This window comes from Amphiprion ocellaris, chromosome 13, assembly GCF_022539595.1.
Source record: "Amphiprion ocellaris isolate individual 3 ecotype Okinawa chromosome 13, ASM2253959v1, whole genome shotgun sequence".
Classification (NCBI taxonomy): Eukaryota; Metazoa; Chordata; class Actinopteri; family Pomacentridae; genus Amphiprion; species Amphiprion ocellaris.
This window is the reverse complement of record NC_072778.1, coordinates 12,566,331-12,588,771: the sequence shown is the minus strand read 5'-3', so window position 1 is coordinate 12,588,771 and position 22,441 is coordinate 12,566,331. Positions and strand designations below refer to the sequence as shown.

The window sequence follows — 22,441 nt, the reverse complement described above, 5'->3', positions numbered from 1 at the left end:
AAATTATATTTCTGAGATTTCACCATGCTAAGTGTATTTCCTCTGTAGCTGTCTCCTCTCCTCTGTACACTGTTTCTGAGCCATGCTGCATCTGTTTTATTGATCAAGTAGAAGTATTGATCTCAGCTTCTCTTGTCATCTCCTCTCTGCTCTGTGTAAACACAAGCTGCACTTCACCAAAAATATCTCAGCATTTTGTTGTTATGTGACAGTTGGTCATAACTGAGTTAATCATGACTTCTTAGTTGGATCTGGTTACTGCAAACAGTTTATTTTGGCAAATTTTGATTGAGGCTTGAAGAAGAAAATCATTTTGATGAAATATCACAATTGTAATCTTATTATTGATTAAATTTCCTCATCGATCTGCACCTGGTACATGTTACATTCACAGGCCATCAGAAAGTTTCCCATCTATCAATTCTCTCTGTTTTAACAGAGTCCATTACTGAACTTTCTCTGTTCAATAATATAACTCAACACATAATGAATGTAAATAAGACATAAATTAAGTCATAAATTAGATTAATCCAGACTACCATGGATTGGATTTGTATCTCATATTGTCCAATGACAAAAAGTTGTGACAATTACAAGTGCAAAACAGGCCAAACAGCCATCAAAGTCTTATCAAATCTAGACTGCTCCGATAAAACCACACAGAACGGCACCTTAACCTTGTCTCCATGCAGGTTTCTCTAAACATTTTGAGGATGATCACCTCTTTAGGCCATACACAGCATGGTCCAGTGCACAAAGCTTTTTGTATTCGCCCAGACCAACATCCATGCAGAATGTTATTTACTCTGCGGCTGAGGATAAGGAAGAGGTTAGGCCACAAACAGCCATTCCAGCCACAGGTCTGTCCCCAGGGGAGACCTTGAGATTGGGATTTTGTGCCAGGCTGAGCAGCCATTTCTCTTGGACTAAGGTGGTAAAAACTCTCTATGGTGCAACCTACAATATGCAGCTGAAAAATTACAATCGGTGAACATGATGGCAGCACAACAGAGTCAGACAATTACATAGAAATTCTGAAGCAATTTCCACTCAACTGCATGAACATGTTCCTAACTAAAAGCACAGTCTCAGTGGTTTCTTTCAATTATTACAGACTTCAAGTAATGAAACAAGCGTGCAACGTCACATGGGGAAATATTAGAGCCAATCTACAGCACCGTCTCCTTAGGTTACTGTGTTAAAGGCCAAGTTTGGTATGTGACCATGAATAAAACAGAAGCATGGCTCATGGTTATATTAAGGAACTGTTGGTTGAAGAAGACTTTCTCTTTGGTTGTGTGGGTGAAGGAGAAGAAGGCCGGAGTGATTGCCACAGCTGGAATGTGACCTTTCATATGCACGCCCATTAATCTACAAAGCTAAGATCGGGACAGATCGAGAGGTTACAGAGTGACAGGGAAGATAAAAGCTTGACATTCTCAGCAATCACTTCAGATATCACTTAGGTTGTTGCTCATTTTTATTTTTGCACAGTTGTTTGTATTTATTTTGCAACAATGTGAAGGTGGGCAACAGCAATTTCACAATTTATGAAATAGTGACATCACGTTGTCACTAAATTTACTTTTAGGCTGTGATCTTAAATATGATATGTTAATGTTTCCCATTATAAAATAAAGTAACAATTACTTTATCTCATAAATGAGTACTGTCTGCGAGGTGTGTGTTACGGAGCCCCACTGCTGTAGTTAGTAGTTACTGCTGTGGGAGATTAGTGATGGAGACTAAAACTGTTCTTTGTATCAGGCTGTAAACATGGTAATTACAGCTGTAAATTTGGACATTTTAATGTGTGGGTCTATGCGATGGACCCGTTTTACGAGCCTGCATCAAGTGGCCATTTAAGGAACTGCAGTTTCTGCCACTGCCTTGCTTTCATTTTTCAGGCCCAGAGTTTAACACACTAATCAGTTGACATGGTCTTTCTTGGGTGGGAACGTGGGTGCTATCTTGTGGGTCAACCTGACTCAATGGCAGGCCAATTGTGTAATCCAGCACTGAAAACAGTCCTAACAAATGCACTATTTACCAGCGTTCTTCAGACACTCCTGAAGGTTAAACTAGGCGAACCAAACACTTTACTTGACTAAAGACTCACTATAAATAAACCTGAAAACACTTGGTAACCTAGCAACAATAAGGCCATAAACAACTCATAATGCAACAGTCTTTGTGTCTGTTTTCTGTCTGTTCCTCACTGCTCATCTTTCCTATGTCTGTACCTAAAATATAACATTGTAAGATATTGGCCATGTATGTTCAGTGAACTAAGAGGACTTAAATAAAACTGAAATGAATGAGAATTTCAACCCAAACACTCTCTCCATTCAAAAGGTATATTTGACCTCAACAAGTAATTGTTTTGACCTTTAACCCTCAAGATGGCCTTTTCAAACTTAATTTTCAGAAAAAACACGATCTTAGTTGTGCAAGATAGCATACTTGAGACCAACAAAGCAACAAAACCTGTCGTTTTGTTGTCATATCATTATGAATAGCAAACATCCAAAATAATCCAACATTTGGGTTAATCTATGAAGATTACGCAAAGTTTTAAATAACAGAAATAAAGATGCCAATGGCTCAAATTCATGATTCCTACTGGCACTCAAACTGGCTACATCCTAATTTGTGATATCCATACCTGTGGACTGATGCAGATTCTGAACACAAACAGTGAAGGTGTACATGGTTCCATTTATACCACAATTTTAGGTATCCATCGGTAAGCAAAGTAGATCACACAATTAACAGACCACCCAGACGTGGAAAGCATTAATTAATGTATTAGTATGTATCTGTATATGGTGTGCAGTCATCAGTGCTTCCCATTGTAAAAACCTCATGTGTGCCAGTGGTATGTAACAGGTGACACTCTGCTCCCCAGATGTCAAAACCCACGTTGGAGGTCCTGTTAGCTCACCACCGTCTAGGAGAGCAGCAACAGCTGTTTATCTTTTAACAACAGAATTCTTTGTTTTCTCATGTCCTCTGTTTCTTTCTCAACCATCCCCTCCAAATCTACTCACCCCTCTTCACCTTCCTAATCCTTACACGCTCACTACACTACCAAGCTGGCATCTCAGATTCCTGCAGCTGGTGGAAAATAAAAAAAAAAGGCATGACAGTAGAAAAGAAGCAGATGACTGCACTGGCATCTGAGTATAGTTAAACTTTTAATCTATGGCAAACCACGGATGACATTTCTAATTGACTAACAATGATGAAAGTCTGCCTAGCATCTCACATAAAAAGAATCAAACACGAAAACAGCATCTGAATGCTATTAATAAAAACTGCTGTAAATAAAAAGAGGCTTGTGATTTTTCAGTCCTTCATAAGAACAGAGAAATCCAATGTATCTTTGATGGTCATGCTTTAAAGAAAGAGGAACAAGAAGACTGAGTAATTGCATAAGATGAACGTTAATCTGCTGTGTTTTCCCACAGAAAGAACGAAAAATGGGGATCCCTCTGCCAACTTAGAATAGGAATAAATGGGGAAGATGAATGGACGAGAGAAGAAAAGACAATTTGATGGTCAAACCCTGGGAGTTATGTTCACAGTGAGCTGCTGCCCTGTGATCTTATGGAGATGTTAATGGATCCTGAAAGTGTGCATACACTGATCTATAACCTGAGACTTTGCACAGCCTGACAGATACTCAGGAGATTTATTTTCCAATAAGGAACACAAAGCCCATTCATGTACAATGAATGTACTGCAACTGTGGGCTTGATGGCTAAATAATGTTTCACCATTTATTGATTTACAAGCAAAAAAATGAAAAGATAAAAGTTTAATTAGTGTTTGCTCATTAAGAGCCAATGACATTTACTAACCACAAATTATCTTTTATTAATTACTAAAAGCTTTTTCTTGCATTCAAAATGCTCCAGAGTAGTTTGGATACAGTGAATATGTAAATTGGTGTATAACTTTTATGTCAAAGACAAGTACTTGCCATCAAAACATTTTATTTTTGTTTTTTAAGCATACAAATGCTCTGTCTCCAACAAAAAAACATCTTTAGGTGTCAAACCTTACGCCCATATTTTTAAGACATTTTGTGGAATTTGAACATTTCTGACTGCTACTGATAGCATCATTGTGTGTAAGCAAATGTGGTAGAAATCAATGCACACAGCTCCCACCCAACAGCCCACTTTCTGATTATGTGGTCATTGAGGCACAGCAAAACAAGCTGAAACCCCAATATTGACATGTTATGAAAGGAGAACTCCCGGGGCCTGTTTCAGAAAGCTGGTTTAACAAACTCTGACTCTCACACTGACCTATGAGATGACTGACCCCAAGGTGTGAAACTCAGAGGTTTTCGGTTTGTTCTGCGGTTCAGTATTTTTGGTAGAGGTAGTTCAATAAAAAATCTCACTCTGAGTTAAATGTGTGTATGGCTGGGAAAAAAAGCAACTGTCAGAGGAGCTCAGATACTATGATTCACCACCACAACAGATAAATAAAGGGCAGAGACTCCATTTTATACCAGTGAAGCTAGAAATATGACTGTGTTTGTCCTAAAACAGGAGTGGAGGAAGGAGTCAGTAAGTTAACACTGATGCATTTCATTCAGCGTAGTCTACTCATTCATCCTTGAGCCAAACTAAATTTTTCTAAATGGATGGTAAAGGGGGAATCCTGCTGAAATCATGCTGTATAGTACATTTAATTTTAAAATATAACCTGATGGGTACAAAATAGAAGTGATAGCAACAGAAAGTATGGATCATAGTAAACCCCAGTATAGTCAGACCCAACAACCCAGATTTAATGGTGTGCAGTTGAAAAGGAAGTAGAGGATCAGAGGATTTAAAAATGTTAAAGATAGCCCTTCTAATATCCAACTTGGATTTTTTTGCTTCTAAAGGTGTAAACTTCTCCAAATCAATGTGTTATGTGGTTTGGTATCGACCGTATGAACAAGAAAATCAAATGACATGTCAGACAGCTACTTCAGACTCAGCAGAAGGGGAGGAGTCTCAGAGTAGGACAGTTTGTTGAAGAAAACCTGCCAGCAAGCAGGTTAGGATCTCAGAGTAACTTGGTAATTCTAAATTGTCCATAGATGTGATTGGGAGTGTACTTGTCTGTCTCGAAAGTGAGGCCCTGTGATAGACTGGCCACCTGTCCAGGGTGCTCCCTGCCTTCGTCCCAAGTCAGCTGGGATAGACTCCAGCACCCCCAACCCCTCCCCTTTGAGTCCTAAAAAGTAATGCCAACAAGGAAGTGATTTCAACCTGCATTCTTTCTAATGACCAGCAGTGGGCGAATCCTTTGGTTTCAAAAAGAAGTCTGATTGACACCCATGAGAAAGTGGCCATACTTCTCAGTTGATCCGTTACCTCAGGAAACATTTTCTTAATGAGTTTATGGTCTCAGTTGCAACTTTCAAGACTTTACGCATACAGCATGACGTCCACTTGGTAAATTATGGTCCCATTTAGCAGAAAATAGACTATAAAGGTGAGTATTATTTAGGGTGGGGCTACCTTGCAATTGACAGGTCGCTACAATATCGCATTGTGTAGTGTCCTTGAGTTTTCAGTCAGATCCACCCCCACTTGTAATGTCCACTTTTAAAAGATCAACATAGCGATGACCAAATTCCAAACTTGAGGCTTCAGAATGGGATTCCACAAACCAAGTGGTGACGTCATGTTGGCTATGTCCATCTTATATACACTGTCTATGCCATTTTCTCAAGTCCACTGTTTAAATAAATGCATTAGTGCAGCTTTAAATTCCTTCAGTGCTTAGGCTACACTAACTATTTTAACATGCAGTGCCCTCTAGTGGCTCAAATACCCAACATAACTCAGGAAAAAAACAAAAAACCCAAAAACTGTATGCGTTAAAAACTGTCAACACCATTTCCACTCCATTCTACAAGCTCTACACAGGCTGCACTGCATCTGAGGACCTCATCCTCCATTTCCTGACTGAATTTTATATTAGAGTTTCACTCCAGATTAGCCATCAACCACCAGCGTGCATCCAACACTGCAATTTCGCTCACCATCGCAGCCATCCTAATTAGGGCTAATTACACATGAGGCAGCCATCAAAACAAAAGCTACTGTTCCTTTAAATCTTCACCCCTTTTAAATTTTTTGGAGCGAGGGAGGGAAATACAGAGAAATAGGAGGCGAAAAAAAAAAAACAGACACACACACACACAGACACGCAAACCGACACTCCCCATGAACACAAGCACCAACACACTGACAGACTGACCAGCGCCGTCCAGCCGCCTGAAGCAGAGCCTGCTGTGTGGATGTGTGCAGCCCTCTGGACTTGGTGGGAGGGGGAGAAGTTTCCCCAAAGACAAGCTTGGATCACTGAGAGAGACGATGCCTTCCTCCTCTAACCCAGTCTCACAAGCTGCTCAGTGGATTTGCTGATTCCCGAAATTATTTGTGCAAGTTATTCAGTGGGAGTGGGGAGAGATTTTGAGCCAGAGGATGCTCCCACAGGTCATTCGGATTTTGTATGTCTTGTCTTTCTGCTTTTTCCAAGGAGGCTTTATCAGGTGAGGCGCACTGGTATTTATTATTCGCTCTCTGTGTTTATGTGAGTTATTTCCTCTCTCATCAGCTGGTCTACGTAAACTTTTCCGCGGTTTGAATCGACGCTACTGTCTGTCTACATTACATGTGTCGTTTTACTGACTTTTTAACTTGATCAGTTGATGTGGCTCTGTGGATGAACTTCCAGTGTACGCAAACCATCCTAATGCTGGTGCGAACGTAGAATGTCAGATTATCTTCAACTAATGAATCGCACGAATCTTAAATGCCGTTGTATTTTTAAAGAAAGAATAGTGAGAAAAATTACCTCTCTCAAAGAGGGCCAACGAGCCGACGTTGGCACAATTACGCAAAAAATACGCACAGCTTTTTACGCACAGAGCAAACACGTCACGAACTGGAAAACTACGATTTGGTATCGTGGTCGCAGTTTGTAAACTGCCAGCTAAGATAAAATCAGTAATAAGCCAACGTGCAGAATTTGTCATGGGAGAAAAAGACATTAAATACCAAACCATGTCCTTAAGTGCACAGAGAAAACCTGCCCTGGTCGCAAACTACCTGTGGATTTCCCGGTTGCATTGCAGGTTTGATTTGTGGCTTTGTATAGACTTTAAATGACAACGTTAAGACTCCAGGTGTTAGATGTGATATTCGTGGTGTGATTAGCAGCTTAACAACATGTGATCCACCCTCAAAGAGGCAATCCAGATTAAAAATCTGCATTCATGTTTCGAGAAAAACAAACAAGAAATAGTGTACCTGTGCAGAGCGGATTCAATATTTTTAAAAAATGTGACAGGACCAGTTAGTGTGTGTTCATTGTGCTTGATTACAGAGAAAACCTCCCATCCCTCCCTTTTCTAATTCCCTCTTACTTGCTGTTGATCCAACGCACCTCATATTTCTTGCTTCCATCCACTCACAATCAGGCTCTCCTTCCTCCTTCTCATACCTCCCTGCACTCTTCCTCCCTCTCTCCCCCTCTTGGTGGCAAAAACTTTTATTTGCAGTGAACCCTTTCCTTATTTCATGCCCTGCCACCCTCAGGTGGCAGGTCGGGAATTAAGATCTGCATAATCCTGGAGCGGAACAGAGCCGTGACTCCGTGAACCCAGGGGCGAGAGAGCAGCTCTTAGCCTGGAGAGCAGTCAACTGACAGCACCTCCTCTGAGAAATTATATGCTCTCCTACCAGCTTTTCTGCTCACCACGTAGGTAGGGATTGGGAGGGAGGAGAGGCGAGAAGGAAAAGGAAAGGATTAAGGAAGCAGGGTAGGTGTAAAAGACAGGCAGAATCTGAGGAAGGTGTGGACACATTGAGGGGGAATGATGGAAGGTGAAAATGGGAATGGAGCAACCTGGGATGGAGAGAAATGCGAGCAAGAAATTGAGAGGGTGATTCATTTAGCTGCAGGCAGAGGGGAGATTAGTAAAGTGGAGAATGGTGCTGGTAGATGGAGAGAAATGGTTCAGATAGGAAAGAGAAGATGAGGAGGAGGAAAGGGAATGGTGGATATGAGAGACAGGAAGTGTTGAAAGAGATGTGAAAAAAAAGATTGTCATGTAAAAATGGTGCTCAAGCTGGATGGATATGATACGCTTCGGACTGGATAGTTGTCAACGAGAGGAAATGAGAAACAGGCGAGAAAGGTGTAATAATAACAAAGTTCATATCATGCTCTGAAAGAGTGATGGCTATAAAAGGTTTGGAGATGTGCATGTGTCAAAGTATGGGTGTGAAAAAGAGATAGTGTTGTGTCTTGCACTTCAGGTCTATTCGGATTCAGTTCATGAAAACTTGAATCTTTCTGGTTTCCTGAACCTATTCTGCCACCCAGCTCATTTGCTTGTCGGGCATTGCAGTTGATTTTTTCCAAGGGAAAAATAAAAACCTAAATACATTTCAATTGCAAAGTTGTTGATTTATGTTAATTCATGTGTTGAGTCACTGCAGTGTTCACAGATGTTGTTCAAACGAGCTGAAATGGTCTATTTTGTTCACATTCTCCCAGTTCAGCGTTATCAGTTAAATTCAACACCATTCTTGTTCAACAAATCTTGATAATAAATATTGAAAAAAAATATTAACAGGGCAGCGTCAAATGATTTTAGAATTTATTAGTTAATTATATTTGAATAATCTGTGTAAAAAATAAAACTAAAATAATTTTCATCCCAAAGAGAATACAAACCATTAATTTTGGACATTTTTGTTTTTTAAAAAAAGTAATTTTAACCATTAATTGATTAATTATCCAATTATCTCAGCATGACTACATCCATCTGCCATAACACTAAAACCACCTGCCTAATAGAGGCTAGGTCCCTGTCATGCCACCAAAACAGTTGAGGCCCACTGTGGAATGGATGCAGGACCTGTAAGAGTTTCCTGGGGATGATAGCTGTGGATCCTTTAGGACAGGGGTCACTAACTGGTGGACAGCAGTCCGGATCCAGACCTGTAATTAGTAAATTGTAACAGGATTTTAAATTTGAAAGGTTGCTTCTATTTTACCGGCGCAGCTTTTCCGGCGTTTACAGCATTGGTTATCAGCTTAGGAAGCACACAGACCAATTACGTACGAGTTCAACCATCCCACATGACGCCACTCAGCCAATGAAGTCTCTACATTGCAGGCGGTAAACGTCGCTGCTCTGTGATCAAACAATTGAGAGGTGAGGGACAGACGAGAGGACAGACAAAAAAGAAAAAGAAAGTGACACAGAGAGGAAAAAGCTTTCTCAAGTATGAACACAATCCAAACTAAATATCATTCCAGACTCGCCAATGAGCACCTGAAATGTGTTTGAGAACGACCCTGACACCATTCAGGCCATGATTCAGAACACTGGCAGGACAAGCTGCAGTTGAGTTCTCCCATTAAGCAGCAGGGCATACAAGGGGAGTGATATAAGACAGAAAAAAAATGTAGAAGTGTCCAATTCTTTACATTTTTCGAGATTTTGGTATTGTTAAAATGTATAGAAGTTGGTTCAGGTTGTTCAGTCATTATTTTTCAAGATCTGTACTTCATTTTGAGATGTACAGTTGTATCAAAGGTTATTTATTAATAAATGTAATAAATGTTCAGTTTGGTGTTTTTCATATAAAGAACCGACACAGGCCATCCATAGCTTCTAAACTTTTGATGTTATAAACTTAATAGACATTTTCTCTCAGGACGTTTGAACATGTCACAGATGTAAATAGCAAACTAAATGATGGCTGCGTTCCATTCAGCTGCTTCAGTTTCAGAATCCTGGTACTATTCATGTTGGCTTGCTGTCATGCTGTCACGATTTACTGAGATGCTTGAATAGAACAGCACCATTGTCAATTTTATTACGAACACCTGTTCGAGGACAAGTTACAATGTCGGCTGTGAAAAAGGCCTTTTAGGCACCGCACACATCAGCCCAACAAGAACTTTTAATTAAAGGTTAGGGGAAAAAAATGCAGCATCTACACTATAAAAAATGAAAGATTTTAACAGTTTAATGTAATTTTTCAAAACAATTATCTGTTATTTTACAAAAAAACTATCTTGTTACAAATGGTAATTCATTCTTCTACAACATTGGACCATAACATTATAATTTTTACTGTATTCAAATCAGACCAAAAATATTATGAATAGTAAATATTTTTAAAATGGTATATTATTTGTAAGCGTTATTTGAAAGATTTTCTCAATTTTGGAAAATTACAGATAATATCTAGTATAATCACAAAAACATACATTCATGTAGATGTTGACTGTAAAACAAACAAAACAGGTCAAAACTGTGCATTATGTACACATACAAATGTGTATTTTTCCAAAAAGTATTGTGCTTCTCTACAACGCGTGAACATAAACTTAAACCGTTTTACTGCTTAATTTATTTAAAAATATCATTATTTGACAAATATTTGCTGTTATTTTCACAGTCTTTGCAGTATGTGTAAATTACAATATCCCATCGTTTCTTTTTATGTTTTATTTGACACCGTTGCTGCCAGGTTGTCACAGCTTTTGTTTTTTTTATTACAGTGTAGTTTGCTACAATCCTACTAACACCAGAATTGAAATAGGAAAATATTAAGACTAGTGACTTATCATATTGTCAGCTCTGATTTGCAGTTTGCTCCCCCATCTGGTGTGTGATGTCATTATCTGACAGAGCTCAAGTTGTGCAATATGCATTTGCTCACAGTTGGATGTTCAATAGAAAAGGAAAGAGGTTGTTTTAATAAGCCGTTTTATGAATCCAAAACTATCACACATGCAGACTTCGACAGCATGTGAACATCACAACAGTGGACACGCAAATTGTGCGGACGCGTCCATCAACGTTCTCCGGTCATCTGCTGTGTTTCTGTTCATTGGCAAATTGAGAGTGAGCCGAAGTGGATTGCATTGAAGTGAAGGGCAGAGAATCGCACCAAGGCTCCCTGCTGTCCTTGCCTCCAGTCAGTGAAAGATCATGAGTCAGAACTGAAAATATCAGAGAATAGGTCTTGTCATCAGATAGAGCTGGGAACTCACAAGCCTGATTATTGTTTGTGTGCATATATGAGAGGGAGAGGTAGTTGTGGGGGAGGCAGAGCGTCTCTCCCTCTTAAATGCAATGCGTTAATTGAATTAGATAATGACCATACTTGATTATAAACTTCATTTTCATATTTAGAAAATAGGTCAGCAGCAGAATCACTGAAAAAAAAACAATTTCTGTGAGTGGCATCTTTGGAGATGAACATTAGCAAAAGCACTAACCCAGTTAGGGATATAACAAGGCAAGTTATTTTTTACTTTTAGACTCTTCACTGCACTGCTGACACATTCTGTTTCTCACATTTGGTTTTAAATGTGGAAAAGTTTGAATATACTGTCAGTGGGTTTGCAGGAAAAGCCTAATCTGAACACTTCTAAAAAAAACTCCTGCAGATTTGCATTTCTTGGTCCATTTATTTATTCGGTGGGAAGTTTTCTTGTGTCCCCACGAGTAACTGGCCCAATTAAAATGATGTATACACCACTGAGCTACTACAGTTTTGTTAAATAAAAGAAAAATATTCACATGAATGAGCAACGATAAATGTCAAACCTGAGAAACACGGAAAAAAATTCCTTTTAGAATCTCGTTGGCAACAGTGTTCATAAATCTACACTTTACACCAAGAATAGATTATTTTCAGTTTCAGGTTCTTTTTTCTTGAACTCTGAACAGTTTCTTCTGTCAGCATGAAACTCAACATTTTTTTGACATGTTGGGACATACAATGCATTATTTCAGGTTGTATTCATGCCATAAATCAGCTGCATACAGCGATTGTCAGACTTTATCAGGCTGTAGCATCTTAGTCGTGTTTTTGCTTCCAGGTTGTGCTTTTTTCTTTTTGTCAAAAATTGCATGTCAGAGGGTGTGAAACACAAGAAGAGAAAGATGGTTTAGCAGTCAGTGTAGCCAGTGTGAAATGGTGTGAGTGTTTTGAACCAAATGATGTCTGTCAGGAAACCGTTTCCGCATCTAAAGTGCTGGTGAACAAATGGTTGCAGTTTTAGCAGAATACAAGCAGCAGCCACATCATTCCTCCAGTGATGAGGTGGTTAAAATGACTGGTAAACGATTAAATTGGCTCAAATCGTTTTGTATTTTGCCAAGCCCAGTCATCCAAGCATTTAAAGTTCCTCTCCAATCATTGATTAAACCCTTAAAAACTGTTTTCCTCATGAAAATAATCCCTTCCTGCAACGATACGGCGTAGATGTAACTCGACATCTTTGCTTCTTCTAGAATATGCAGACTTTGCCTGCCTCTCCACTCCTCCTCAAGCACACCAGCTCACCTACCTCTCTTCTCAAACACTGTGAAACCCTTTTACCCTACACAATGGCACACTTTTATATTGGAGTAATTCAGTAATGTTGGTTGAGTTGTAAAACAATGCCAAAGTAGGATAGTGAAATGAAAAATCTCCCCCTGCAAGCCGACAGGATTGGTTCCTGAGGTTTCTTATGTATGAAAGCCCTGCAGTCAAGCCTGTCATCTATACACTGCAGCTTCAAGGTGGAAACGCTCAGTCATGGTGTTGAATGCTTATTTTGCCAATGATGTGTCGTCTAGCGTATAAAAACCAAAACATGGACATGTTTACAAGGTAGCTAGATTTTAACCAGTGGGGGGTCTTTAAATCTATGTAATAAATCTGTGCAATGTCTTATTCAGCCTTACCAAGATTGGCCAAAAGCAAATTGTTGGGACACTGAACTCTGATGGAGCCACAAAGACCAAATGAGGTCATGAATTGTCAAATGGAGCATCCACTTTTCATATGACCTTCCTCTGTCACAGTATAAACTGCACCAGAATGATTTAGAGACAAATGTCTTTTGAATATACTGTGCACACTTATCAGCTCATTACCAACAGAGATAAATGATATTTACGCTCACAGAGGTTTTCACTCGGGGTGCAGCTATAGGTTATTTTAGTAATTGAGTATTCTATCGATTATTCTGGTGATTAATCAAGTAATCAGATTACGCACTTGGCATGCTTTACAGCATCAAAAGCGGAAGTGAGTGTGCTGTGCAACAGAAATAACCGTCCTGACGGAACACGGGTGGACATCTGCGGTGTATTGTACACATGTAGTTTAGGCATCGGTGGTTCAGTGGTACAATTCTCACTTGCTACGTGGGAGGCCTGGGTTCGATTCCCGGGCAATGCAATGACTTCACTTCAATATGTTTGGTCCGTTTAAACTGCTGGTACTGCAGCTGATAAAACACAAATAAATGATCAGTTTATTAGTATTTATTACAGAGAATATTCAGTCTGTAACATTAGTTTCACTGTGATTTAGCCACAAATTACACTGATTTCCTTCATTATGAAACAGTGTCAGACCTACATGCACTTCAATACAATATCATGTTTGAATACATGAATCGTGATAGTTTTATTGTGCAGCTGTCTGTTAGAAATAATCAGCTGCATTGACTGGTAAAATAAATATATTAACGCACGTTTAATGGTTTTCTACCAGCATTCCTGTCTTACATAATTTCCAGTCGCAGCTTTTTACCATCATGGATTTTTATGTTCCTCATTATTTTCCATTAAAACAACCTGTTGACTGAAGCAGCTGAACAGGATAGTTTCATTTTGTGCAGAAAACGAGTCAAATGATGCGTTAAACGCTCCTGTTCGTGTGGACGAGTTTGAAGCAGAAAGTCTGAGGTATCAAAGAAAGTTGATGACCACCTTCATACCTGTTAACTCTGACTGAGGTTTTAGTTTTTGACAAGCTGATTTATACACAGAAAGCCTGACTATGTTAAACTGGCTTCATAGTTCAGTCCTCTGATCTGCTAAATGCTATAAACACTAGAAAAGCTGCGCCGGTTAAAATAGAAGCGCCCTGTCAAACTTAAAATCCCCTTCTAATTTATTGATTATAGGTCCGTACAGGATGAAGTCTGGGTCCGGACTCAGACTGCGGTCTGCCAGTTAGTTTCCTCAGGTCTGATATGTAGTGGATTAAACGAAGCCTCGATTCAGAGAATTTTGCCTTGAGGAATTTTAGTAATCAAATTACTCAAATAACTCGAGGAATCGTTCCAGCCCTAGTTTTCACTCCTTATTGTATGAACATTTTGCAACTGAGAACTAAACGCTAGTACCAAGCTTGGATGGACTGGGACAGGCATGTTTCTGGCTGGTTCATATCTTAGCCGTTAGCACGTCTGTTCATCAACTCAACTCTGAGAGCCGCCTGTGACACCAAGCTTCTACAACCACATCAGTATTAAAGGCACGCAGATGAAGATCACAGTGCCACATTCTGGTGTGACTGGGCCTTAAAGTTGTTGATAAAGAACTTACGCTGCTGTTGGACTCATTTTGCATCAAGATGGATCATCAAACTCTAAATGTAAAACAAAGGCTTCTGAAAGATGAAGCATGTACTTAAAATGTCCTGTTCAATTTGCTTCTATGAGAAAGCGGTGTTTTCTCCCTTAGCCCTTTCACAAACACCTGTTTAACAATAGGAAAACTGTTCATCACAGGGAACACTCTGGAAAGAAGTAAACACAATTTAGCCAATTGAAACTTCAAAAGCTGAGGACACAATCTTTCTGTGATAGCTTTTAATTAAATTCTGATGGTACTCCCAGCTGGTACGGAAGTATCTGCACTAGCAGAGTAATATCTGGAGGCTAGTAAACAGTCGAGAGAGGAGGACTGCAAAGATTGTGTGCCTTCATTTTAAACATTTCACAACCCACTAGCTGTCCAAAATAAAACTTGGGCGAGAAAATGCCTGACAACTGGGGGGAATAAAAGGATGTGGAAACTTTTACACACCTTTATGAACCCACTGAAACTGAAACCTAAGTATATGAAACAATGGATAATGAAGTACTCAGATGTAGGGTTTTCCATGCCAGTGGAGAAAAAAAAAGATTAATTGAGTCCATCAGTGATTTCACCTTGAGTTGGACTGTCAGACACTGCCACGTCTCTTCTTCTTTCTAAAAACAAAGGAAATCCCCGCACACTTAGTTGATACACAGACTTGAGCAGCAAGGAGTGCTGGCAAAAAGGAAGCGTGAAAGGAGAACAGATGGGATGTTTACGTGAGTTAATGACTAAAAAATGAGAGCCAAGCTGGAGACAAGAGTCGAACAGACGGTTTGCTCTCCACAGCCGCCCCCACCACGAACAATAGTCGTATACTTATCAATGAAATATGAAGACAGGGGACACAAAGAAAATTCATCAAACGGTAAACAAAGAGTTTATGTTTTTGCGCTGGTACGCTTTAAATTCCATTGAGAATATTGGGAAGATTTAATTGTAGCTTGTAAAAAAAAAAAAAAAAAAAAAAAAAAACAACTTCAAAACAAGTTATTTATTCTGCTGGTTCTCAGAGGAATGTCTGGATTCAGGTTTAATTTTACATAGAAACTGTCTGCGCAACTGGAATAAAGTCATTCTAACATATACTCTAAGCTAATTGAACATTTGTGTGGAACAACTGTTAATAAAAAGAAGGGAGCTGTGCAGATACATACCACACAGTCTAATCTAAAAAAAAAAAAAAAGAAAAAGAAAAAAAGCGGTGTCTGACACAGAGCTGCCCATTGCTTCAGTGGGCATTAGATTTGTGTGTGGATTTATGGTGGAGGTGACAGCTAACTGATGGTCCCTCGCTGTCAGGGCCTTCGGTGTTCGTCTGACACCTCAGGCTGACGGTTGTGACTGATTGTTTTCTGCCCATTTCCATCACACCCCATACGACCTCTCCCTGCTTCTGCTACATGAAATGTACATAACAGCCTCCTTTGCTGCATCTTAACACACAGTCGGTTTCACTGACATCCTCATGCTGGAGGATAAAAACTGCGGTTTCATCCTCGGCGAGTTCATCTCCTGAAATATGCCAATTATCTTTATCGTCCTTTCTCCTGTTAAAAATCCCACCATGATTTAAGAGGCTACAATCACTGACATCTTAAAAGTGTCATTTTCCGTTCTGGATGAGAAATGAGTCTGTGTGTTTTCCACTTCACACTAAACCATCTATTTGTGACATGCCTTTGCTGCCAGCTGAAATCAAAACCCAAAGCCACTGAATAATAAATGCATCATGAAGTGTAACTGATGCGCATCAGCTCAGGGTAAACTCTTAATCTCTGAAGATATGCAGCCAACTAATGCTGAGCTGAAAGAGAATTACTGTAAACGCAACATTGTCTATTTTTCAAGGAGGGAACCACTAAAAATCTTTCAGGCATGCATCTATATTATTAGAATGGTGAAATAGTCACTAATAATATTAAAGGACTCTCATGTAACAAATTCATGAAGGATGACCACTGAATTCTGCAGTTACCTTCAGGTTTATGGAACTTTACACCATCTTTCAGCCCTTTGTTTTAATTGTGCAGCCCACATTCATCATTGTAATTATTGTTGGCAGCAGCTTCGACTCAAAAACCTAGGATAAACCCAGTGTGACCTTTGTTACTTTCCCAGCACCAAAGAGTAAATACACAGAGTTAGCACGTAGTGGAATGAAATATTTACCAGCTAAAGAGCCAGTTTCTTCAGGAGTTGATGGAGACCCAAACAGAGCTAAAAAGGAGAGAATATTTTATTTTCATTTGGTGGACAGAAACACATATTTGGTACCGTTTGTGAGGTCATAATATGCTGTTGGGTTTTTAGGTTGTTGCACATGCAGAAATGACTAAATAAAAACTAATTCAAAAAGTTTTGCAAATAATTAACACTGCAAAAAGATCTAAAATTGCGGCGATACTTTCAACAAAAGCTAACCAACTAAACCAACAGTGCAATTCATTCTTAGAGAAAGCAAAATAATACAAATGCAATTCTCTCTATAGACAACAGCACGTGTCCATAAATTATTAAAGCCCTCTACTGGGAAATTCAAGTTTTTTACCTTGTTTTCTTGTCCATATGGTGTTTTTTTTTCTTTTTAAAAAAAAATATATGCTGGAAGAAACGATGTGAGTGAAATAAGCAGGTGAGGCCTTGGATATTCTCCCTAGAACCGACTTCTAGCTTGAACAGCAGAGTCATAGGTGAGCTGGTGTGCTTGAGCTGCAGCAAGCAGAGAGAAGGAGACTTCATAGATCTGCACATGTTACAGTAAACAGCGGTTTAGAGTCATATCTGATTGTAAGGCATGAAAGGATAATTTTTAGGTAGGTTATTTAACTCTGATACACAGAGATGAGTTTTTATGGGATTAATGCATGGAATACAGTCAAATGTTTGTGTTTAAACTTGTGCTTCTTACGTGGTTTAATAATTAAACACGACAAATGATTTATTTGTGTACCTGAAGAACACTCCCCAGTACAGTCTCTGCACTTGTCTCTTATTAATGCTGAGAGTGGCCCAACTCCACAGTCAGACTGACAGTTTGGAAGAGGACTGTTCAGCACTTGCTGGTGTCACAGGTACTGGCAAAAATGAATTTATTTTCTCCGGCTGGAAGAGGGAGGACAGACAGACAGCTGAGGTAGAGGAACTGTGGGTGTGCAGCCTTCAGGTGGCCTCATCAGTGCTATAAAACTACAATTGTGCCTACAAACACGTGTGCTTCTTTGTTTTAGCGTCTTTCACTCTGTGCACAAACCACAACCTTGCAGCATGCAGCGCTTTTCTCCTGAGTATCTAGGTAACAAAATATGTGACACAGTGGTAAGGTAATGCAATTAAGTGGACCTCTCCACTCTTCTTCTCTGGCCCTGGCAGATTAAAATGGCCACTTATTGACTAGAGCAGCACTTTGGCTCTGAGGTTCACCACTGTAGGTCATCATGTTCTCTGCAATTAGGAACATGAAGTGGGGGCCCATTATGAAACCCTCCATCATGTCATTATTTCTGACCATAAGGTCCATGCTGATTAAACCTCGCTTTCCGAGCAAAGGAATAGTGTAGTCTCAGAAACCCAGACCTCGTAACACGGTATTGGACAAAACGAAACAGTGGCCAGTGGAGTCAAACTGAAGAGCTGCTTTGTAATTGAATCAAAATCTCATCAACTGAGCCATTTAGAATGACCAGGCTGTAATCAATCAGTAATTACATAGGGCTGTGATTTATCAGCTAAATATTACAGACTACAGCCAACAATAGTAGAGCATGCTACACATATTAATCGTTAACTCTAAGCAGAATTTACACCTCAGCATAAACCATTAGTTTGTATTGCAGTAATTTCGGCTGGTTTGGAGTGAATCTAAATTTGTAACATACATACAGTGATATGTAGGGCTGCAGCTCATGATTATTTCCATTGTTTATTTATCCATAGTAATATGTTTGGCCTATAAAATACATAAAATTAAATAAAATGTTGATCTGTGTTTCCAAAGGCCAAGGTGACGTCCTTAAATGCCTTTTTTCTTGAACCAAAGATACTGAGTTTACTGCTATAGAGGAGTAACAAGGAATTAACTAATCAATCAAATCTTGCACCAGATATATTGTGTCACTGTGATGTTTTGGGGAAAGTAAAGGTACACGTTAAAATACAAACCAAAACAAATTGCTCCTCTTAGTCCGTTTTACATTTTACAGCCGAAGTCACGCATGACCAGCGAAGCCGAATCTGTCAGGTAGTAAAGGGGGTTGAGAGCGTGGTAGAGGGGGATTACAGCTGTGTTTGTCAGATAACACAATGGCAGTAAGAGTAGCGTCAAATGAGGGTGGTCTGCATCCACAATGCAGGAGCCTGTGTAATTCCACCACACACTGAAAGAATTACCGCCTGACGTTTGGGCTCACCTTAGCTCTCAAACACCATAGGAAGAATCAAATTACACGCAGTAGCACTAACCACAGTTTTATCTGCAGTAAGCAACAGATGCTTTGATGTCTGCGGGTATTCTGTATTCAGATTCAATACGGTCTATAGGGGCAGTTTTCAGAGAAAACACTCCTCTGTGCTGATGGATAGCCACACAGTAGGTGTCCATTATCTGACACTTTGTGATATAAGTGGTCTGTTTGCCATAAGTGGCCTGCAGGTGACTCTTTAATACAGAGTGCAAAGCTGCTTCAAGGGTAAACACCACAGATCATGTACTTTCACAAATCCCTCGTGCTCCGACCTCTGCATCACTGGCACACTCATTCTTTTCTCCCCACATTAATGAGATGACTAGTTGTCCTTGACAGGTGAAGTACAGTATTGAACTGTAATGATAGCACTGTGTACTCAAGTTTAAGGGAAAGTTTCCTGAAGAGGAGAACACAACAGTTTTGAAAGGTGTTGTCGCTAATCTCAAGGATATTCTAGGTTGTATCGGTGCATAGCTTCACAAAGAGAATAAATACAGCTTTGACTGTGGCTCTACCAAGGAGGCTTTTTCAAAATAATTGCTGAGACGTCCTGGAGAATAAACCTTATTTTGGTGTAGATATTTTTGGTCCTCGCAGTCTTATTATTTCACTGTCATTTAAGTGGGGGGAAATAATCAATGTCTTTGAGGATTCCCAGCACAGAGACAGCGATTAAGCCTCATGTTGGACAAAGACTGCTTTATATGTATCTTTTTGAACCAATTTATTAAACCTCGTGAGTTTATTCATTTACAGAGCAAATACTGCTGACAGGAATTTTCTGGGTTATTTAAGACTAGCACAATAATCTCACTGTAAAAAGAGACAGTTCCTTCCACCATGCTTAGCTGATTCAAATGTGCTTAATAGTGCTGTGTACAGATTTTAGTTACGAAGAGCTCAACATGTGGGCGGAAAGCTGGGACAGAAGCAGGACATCTTTGTTTAAAACCTCTTAAATGGAAACAAACATATTAGAGATATGATGGGCTTCGTGCAAAATGTTCAGACTCTGAAAGTATAGTCTATAGTGAGTCCATTATAGTCTATCCTAGACCTTTAATGAACTCTTTCCCCTTTCCTGGATTCAATCACTGCCTGTCAATCATTTATCTTTCCCTTAAAGGACAAGGTCATGTTAGTTTGTGAAATCATGTGAGTGAGTGGAGTCAGGCTGATGGTTGTCTAAACTTCTCTTTGGACAACTAATATATTTACTACTTTATTAATCAAGAGTTGCATTTAAAGTTTCATATTAATATCGAAATTTTAAGCCCGAACCAGACTGAATTTCTCAGGAAGCACGAGAAAATATGCACAAATCCAATCTGACATTCAGTGGAAGCTCATCCAGAGTTAATATGTTAATCTACATAATTTAAAAATTCCAATGGCAAAACAAGATCAAGGAATTCTTCCAACCTTTCACAAGGAAGTTTATCAAGTTAAAAAATATGTGTCTTTGCTCATATACTTAAATTTTCCACTGTCTGTCAATTGAGAAGCTACGCAGCTGGTTCTGGAACACGAACATATTGTTATTGCCACATATAAGATATAGAATAAACAGAACCTACTTTGTGTTTACCAGCAAAATAAGCTTCTTTGGTCATAAGCAAGTAATACTGTAATGCCAGTGGAATTCATTCAAAGCCACTTAGCATTGGTCATTTCAAGGTAAGCTCGTATTTCAGAGACCGTCATGATGTCAACTTTGGGAGTCACATTGGCTACAAACAATTGATGATGTCCGAGTCAAGGGAAACGTCCTCTAATATTCTATTAGGGCTCTTTGGGGGACATGACATTGATGTCTGGCTGGATTTTCCAAAGATTGTCATGATGATTTGTACCTGGTTATGCTCACAATTATGCACCTTGGTTATCTCAGACCACACAGTCAGCCCAGAGCTTCCTAACCATCCATAACGGGCTGCAGACACATCTCTTAATCGTGTTCAACAGACTCAGTGCGAGTCCTGGATGTATTCTTTCTGTTACCTTGCTGCCTGACCACTGAGACTCCCTCCATTTTTCTGTCCGTCCCCACAAGACGCCCACATTGTTTCCTGTAATAGTGTGTCAAATCCTGTGGTTCGCTTTGGTTGAGAAATGTTTTCTTTTCAATAACTGGGAGGTACGCTCAATAAATGTGTCACATGAAGGCACAGGGTTATGCTGTTCTTTATTCCTTCACTAATACCCGGAAGATTCTCTTTATTTTTCCTTGTGTCTGCATTGAAAGTCACATTACACCTAAAAGTTTAATCCAATATGAAGGGGTTTGCTTCTCTCTCATACAACGGAGCAATTAAGTCCACCTGATAGGAAGACATGAAGAAAGCACAAAAGTGTATGTCAAAGGGGATTAGTTCATCGTCTGTCTGAACTTGTTTTTTCTTAACAGGCTAAAGGATTACCATAGCCACATGCCTTTGTTCTTTGGAAAAGCTGCGAGACATGCAATGCATGTCCAGCAGCCCAAGAGGCTCTTGTGAATAAGACATCACCCTGGAAAAAGTGCACAAAGCAAATGGAGCCGTGCCTGAGTTGTGTCTTGGACTGGAGCCTCTGAGGGAATCTCAGCGAGCCAGTGTCTGTCTCGCCTGTGGGTTTTTAAAAATCTGTGAGAAAGGAGACATTTATACCTACCATCTGTTTTCTGCCGTTACGGACATGTTTACTGAGACTGTTGTGAAGTCAGTCGCAGTGAAAGCTTCTACTACACTATGTTTGAACAGAAAGTGAATGTTTTGACTAATGGCACAGACAGACACACTAAAGAATGACAAATTAGCATTCTGTTGCTCTAAATACCTTTTATCATTTAATTCAACAATCTCGCCTCATGGTCCATTTAGTTGAATGCTTGTTCTGGAAATTTTAAATCATTCTGAATAACCTTCATCAGAGCATTGAGTTCATTCAGGTACCATAAAACAGAGATCCAAAACTCCAGAAAGTGCTGACTCTCGCCATCGTAAGTAAGTTTTGGAACTCTACGTGTTAAAGGTGGAATATGCGAGATGTTGAACATAAACATAGCATTGCTATAGTGACAAACAACAATCTCCTGTGTGTAGATAAAGTGTGTGTGTGTGTGTGTGTGTTGCAATTTGAGCTTTTCCGCCCTTTGTTTTTTCATGGCTGTGTGTGTATGTTAGTGCACGTCAGTACATATAAGCCCCTCCTTTTGAAACAGAGTGAGAGTGACATTGAGTGATGTGTGTTCATTTCAACACACAGTTCAGCTCGGGTCCATGCATCCCACACTTATCCAGATTCAGAAAACTTTATTTGTACCCAGGGGGCAATTAAAAGCAATTATTTCTACCTGTGTTGATGACACACAGGTAGAAACTCCATTCACAGTTTCATTTTAAAGAACCTGTTTTAGAATAAACGCAGCAAACAGACTTTCATCTGGTTGCTGAAAATGACTAACAGTAAAGCAATAAAATAGATAGGAAAGATACATTGAATTGTAATTCTTTACAAA

At 39.5% G+C, this 22,441-nt stretch overlaps 1 protein-coding gene across 2 annotated transcripts in view; it reads left to right on the top strand.

Moving 5' to 3' along the window:
- Positions 1–6,120: 6,120 nt before the first annotated feature.
- The window catches only part of glra4a (glycine receptor, alpha 4a), a 54,626-nt gene continuing 38,305 nt past the window's right edge, over positions 6,121–22,441 (top strand). Inside the window, exon 1 of one of the 2 annotated variants that reach the window (XM_023271075.3) lies at positions 6,121–6,568. In XM_023271075.3, the coding sequence (XP_023126843.1) occupies positions 6,501–6,568 (68 nt within the window). In that variant the 5' untranslated portion in view covers positions 6,121–6,500. The remainder of the gene's footprint in view (positions 6,569–22,441) is intronic. The other variant, XM_023271076.3, reaches the window with a different exon arrangement.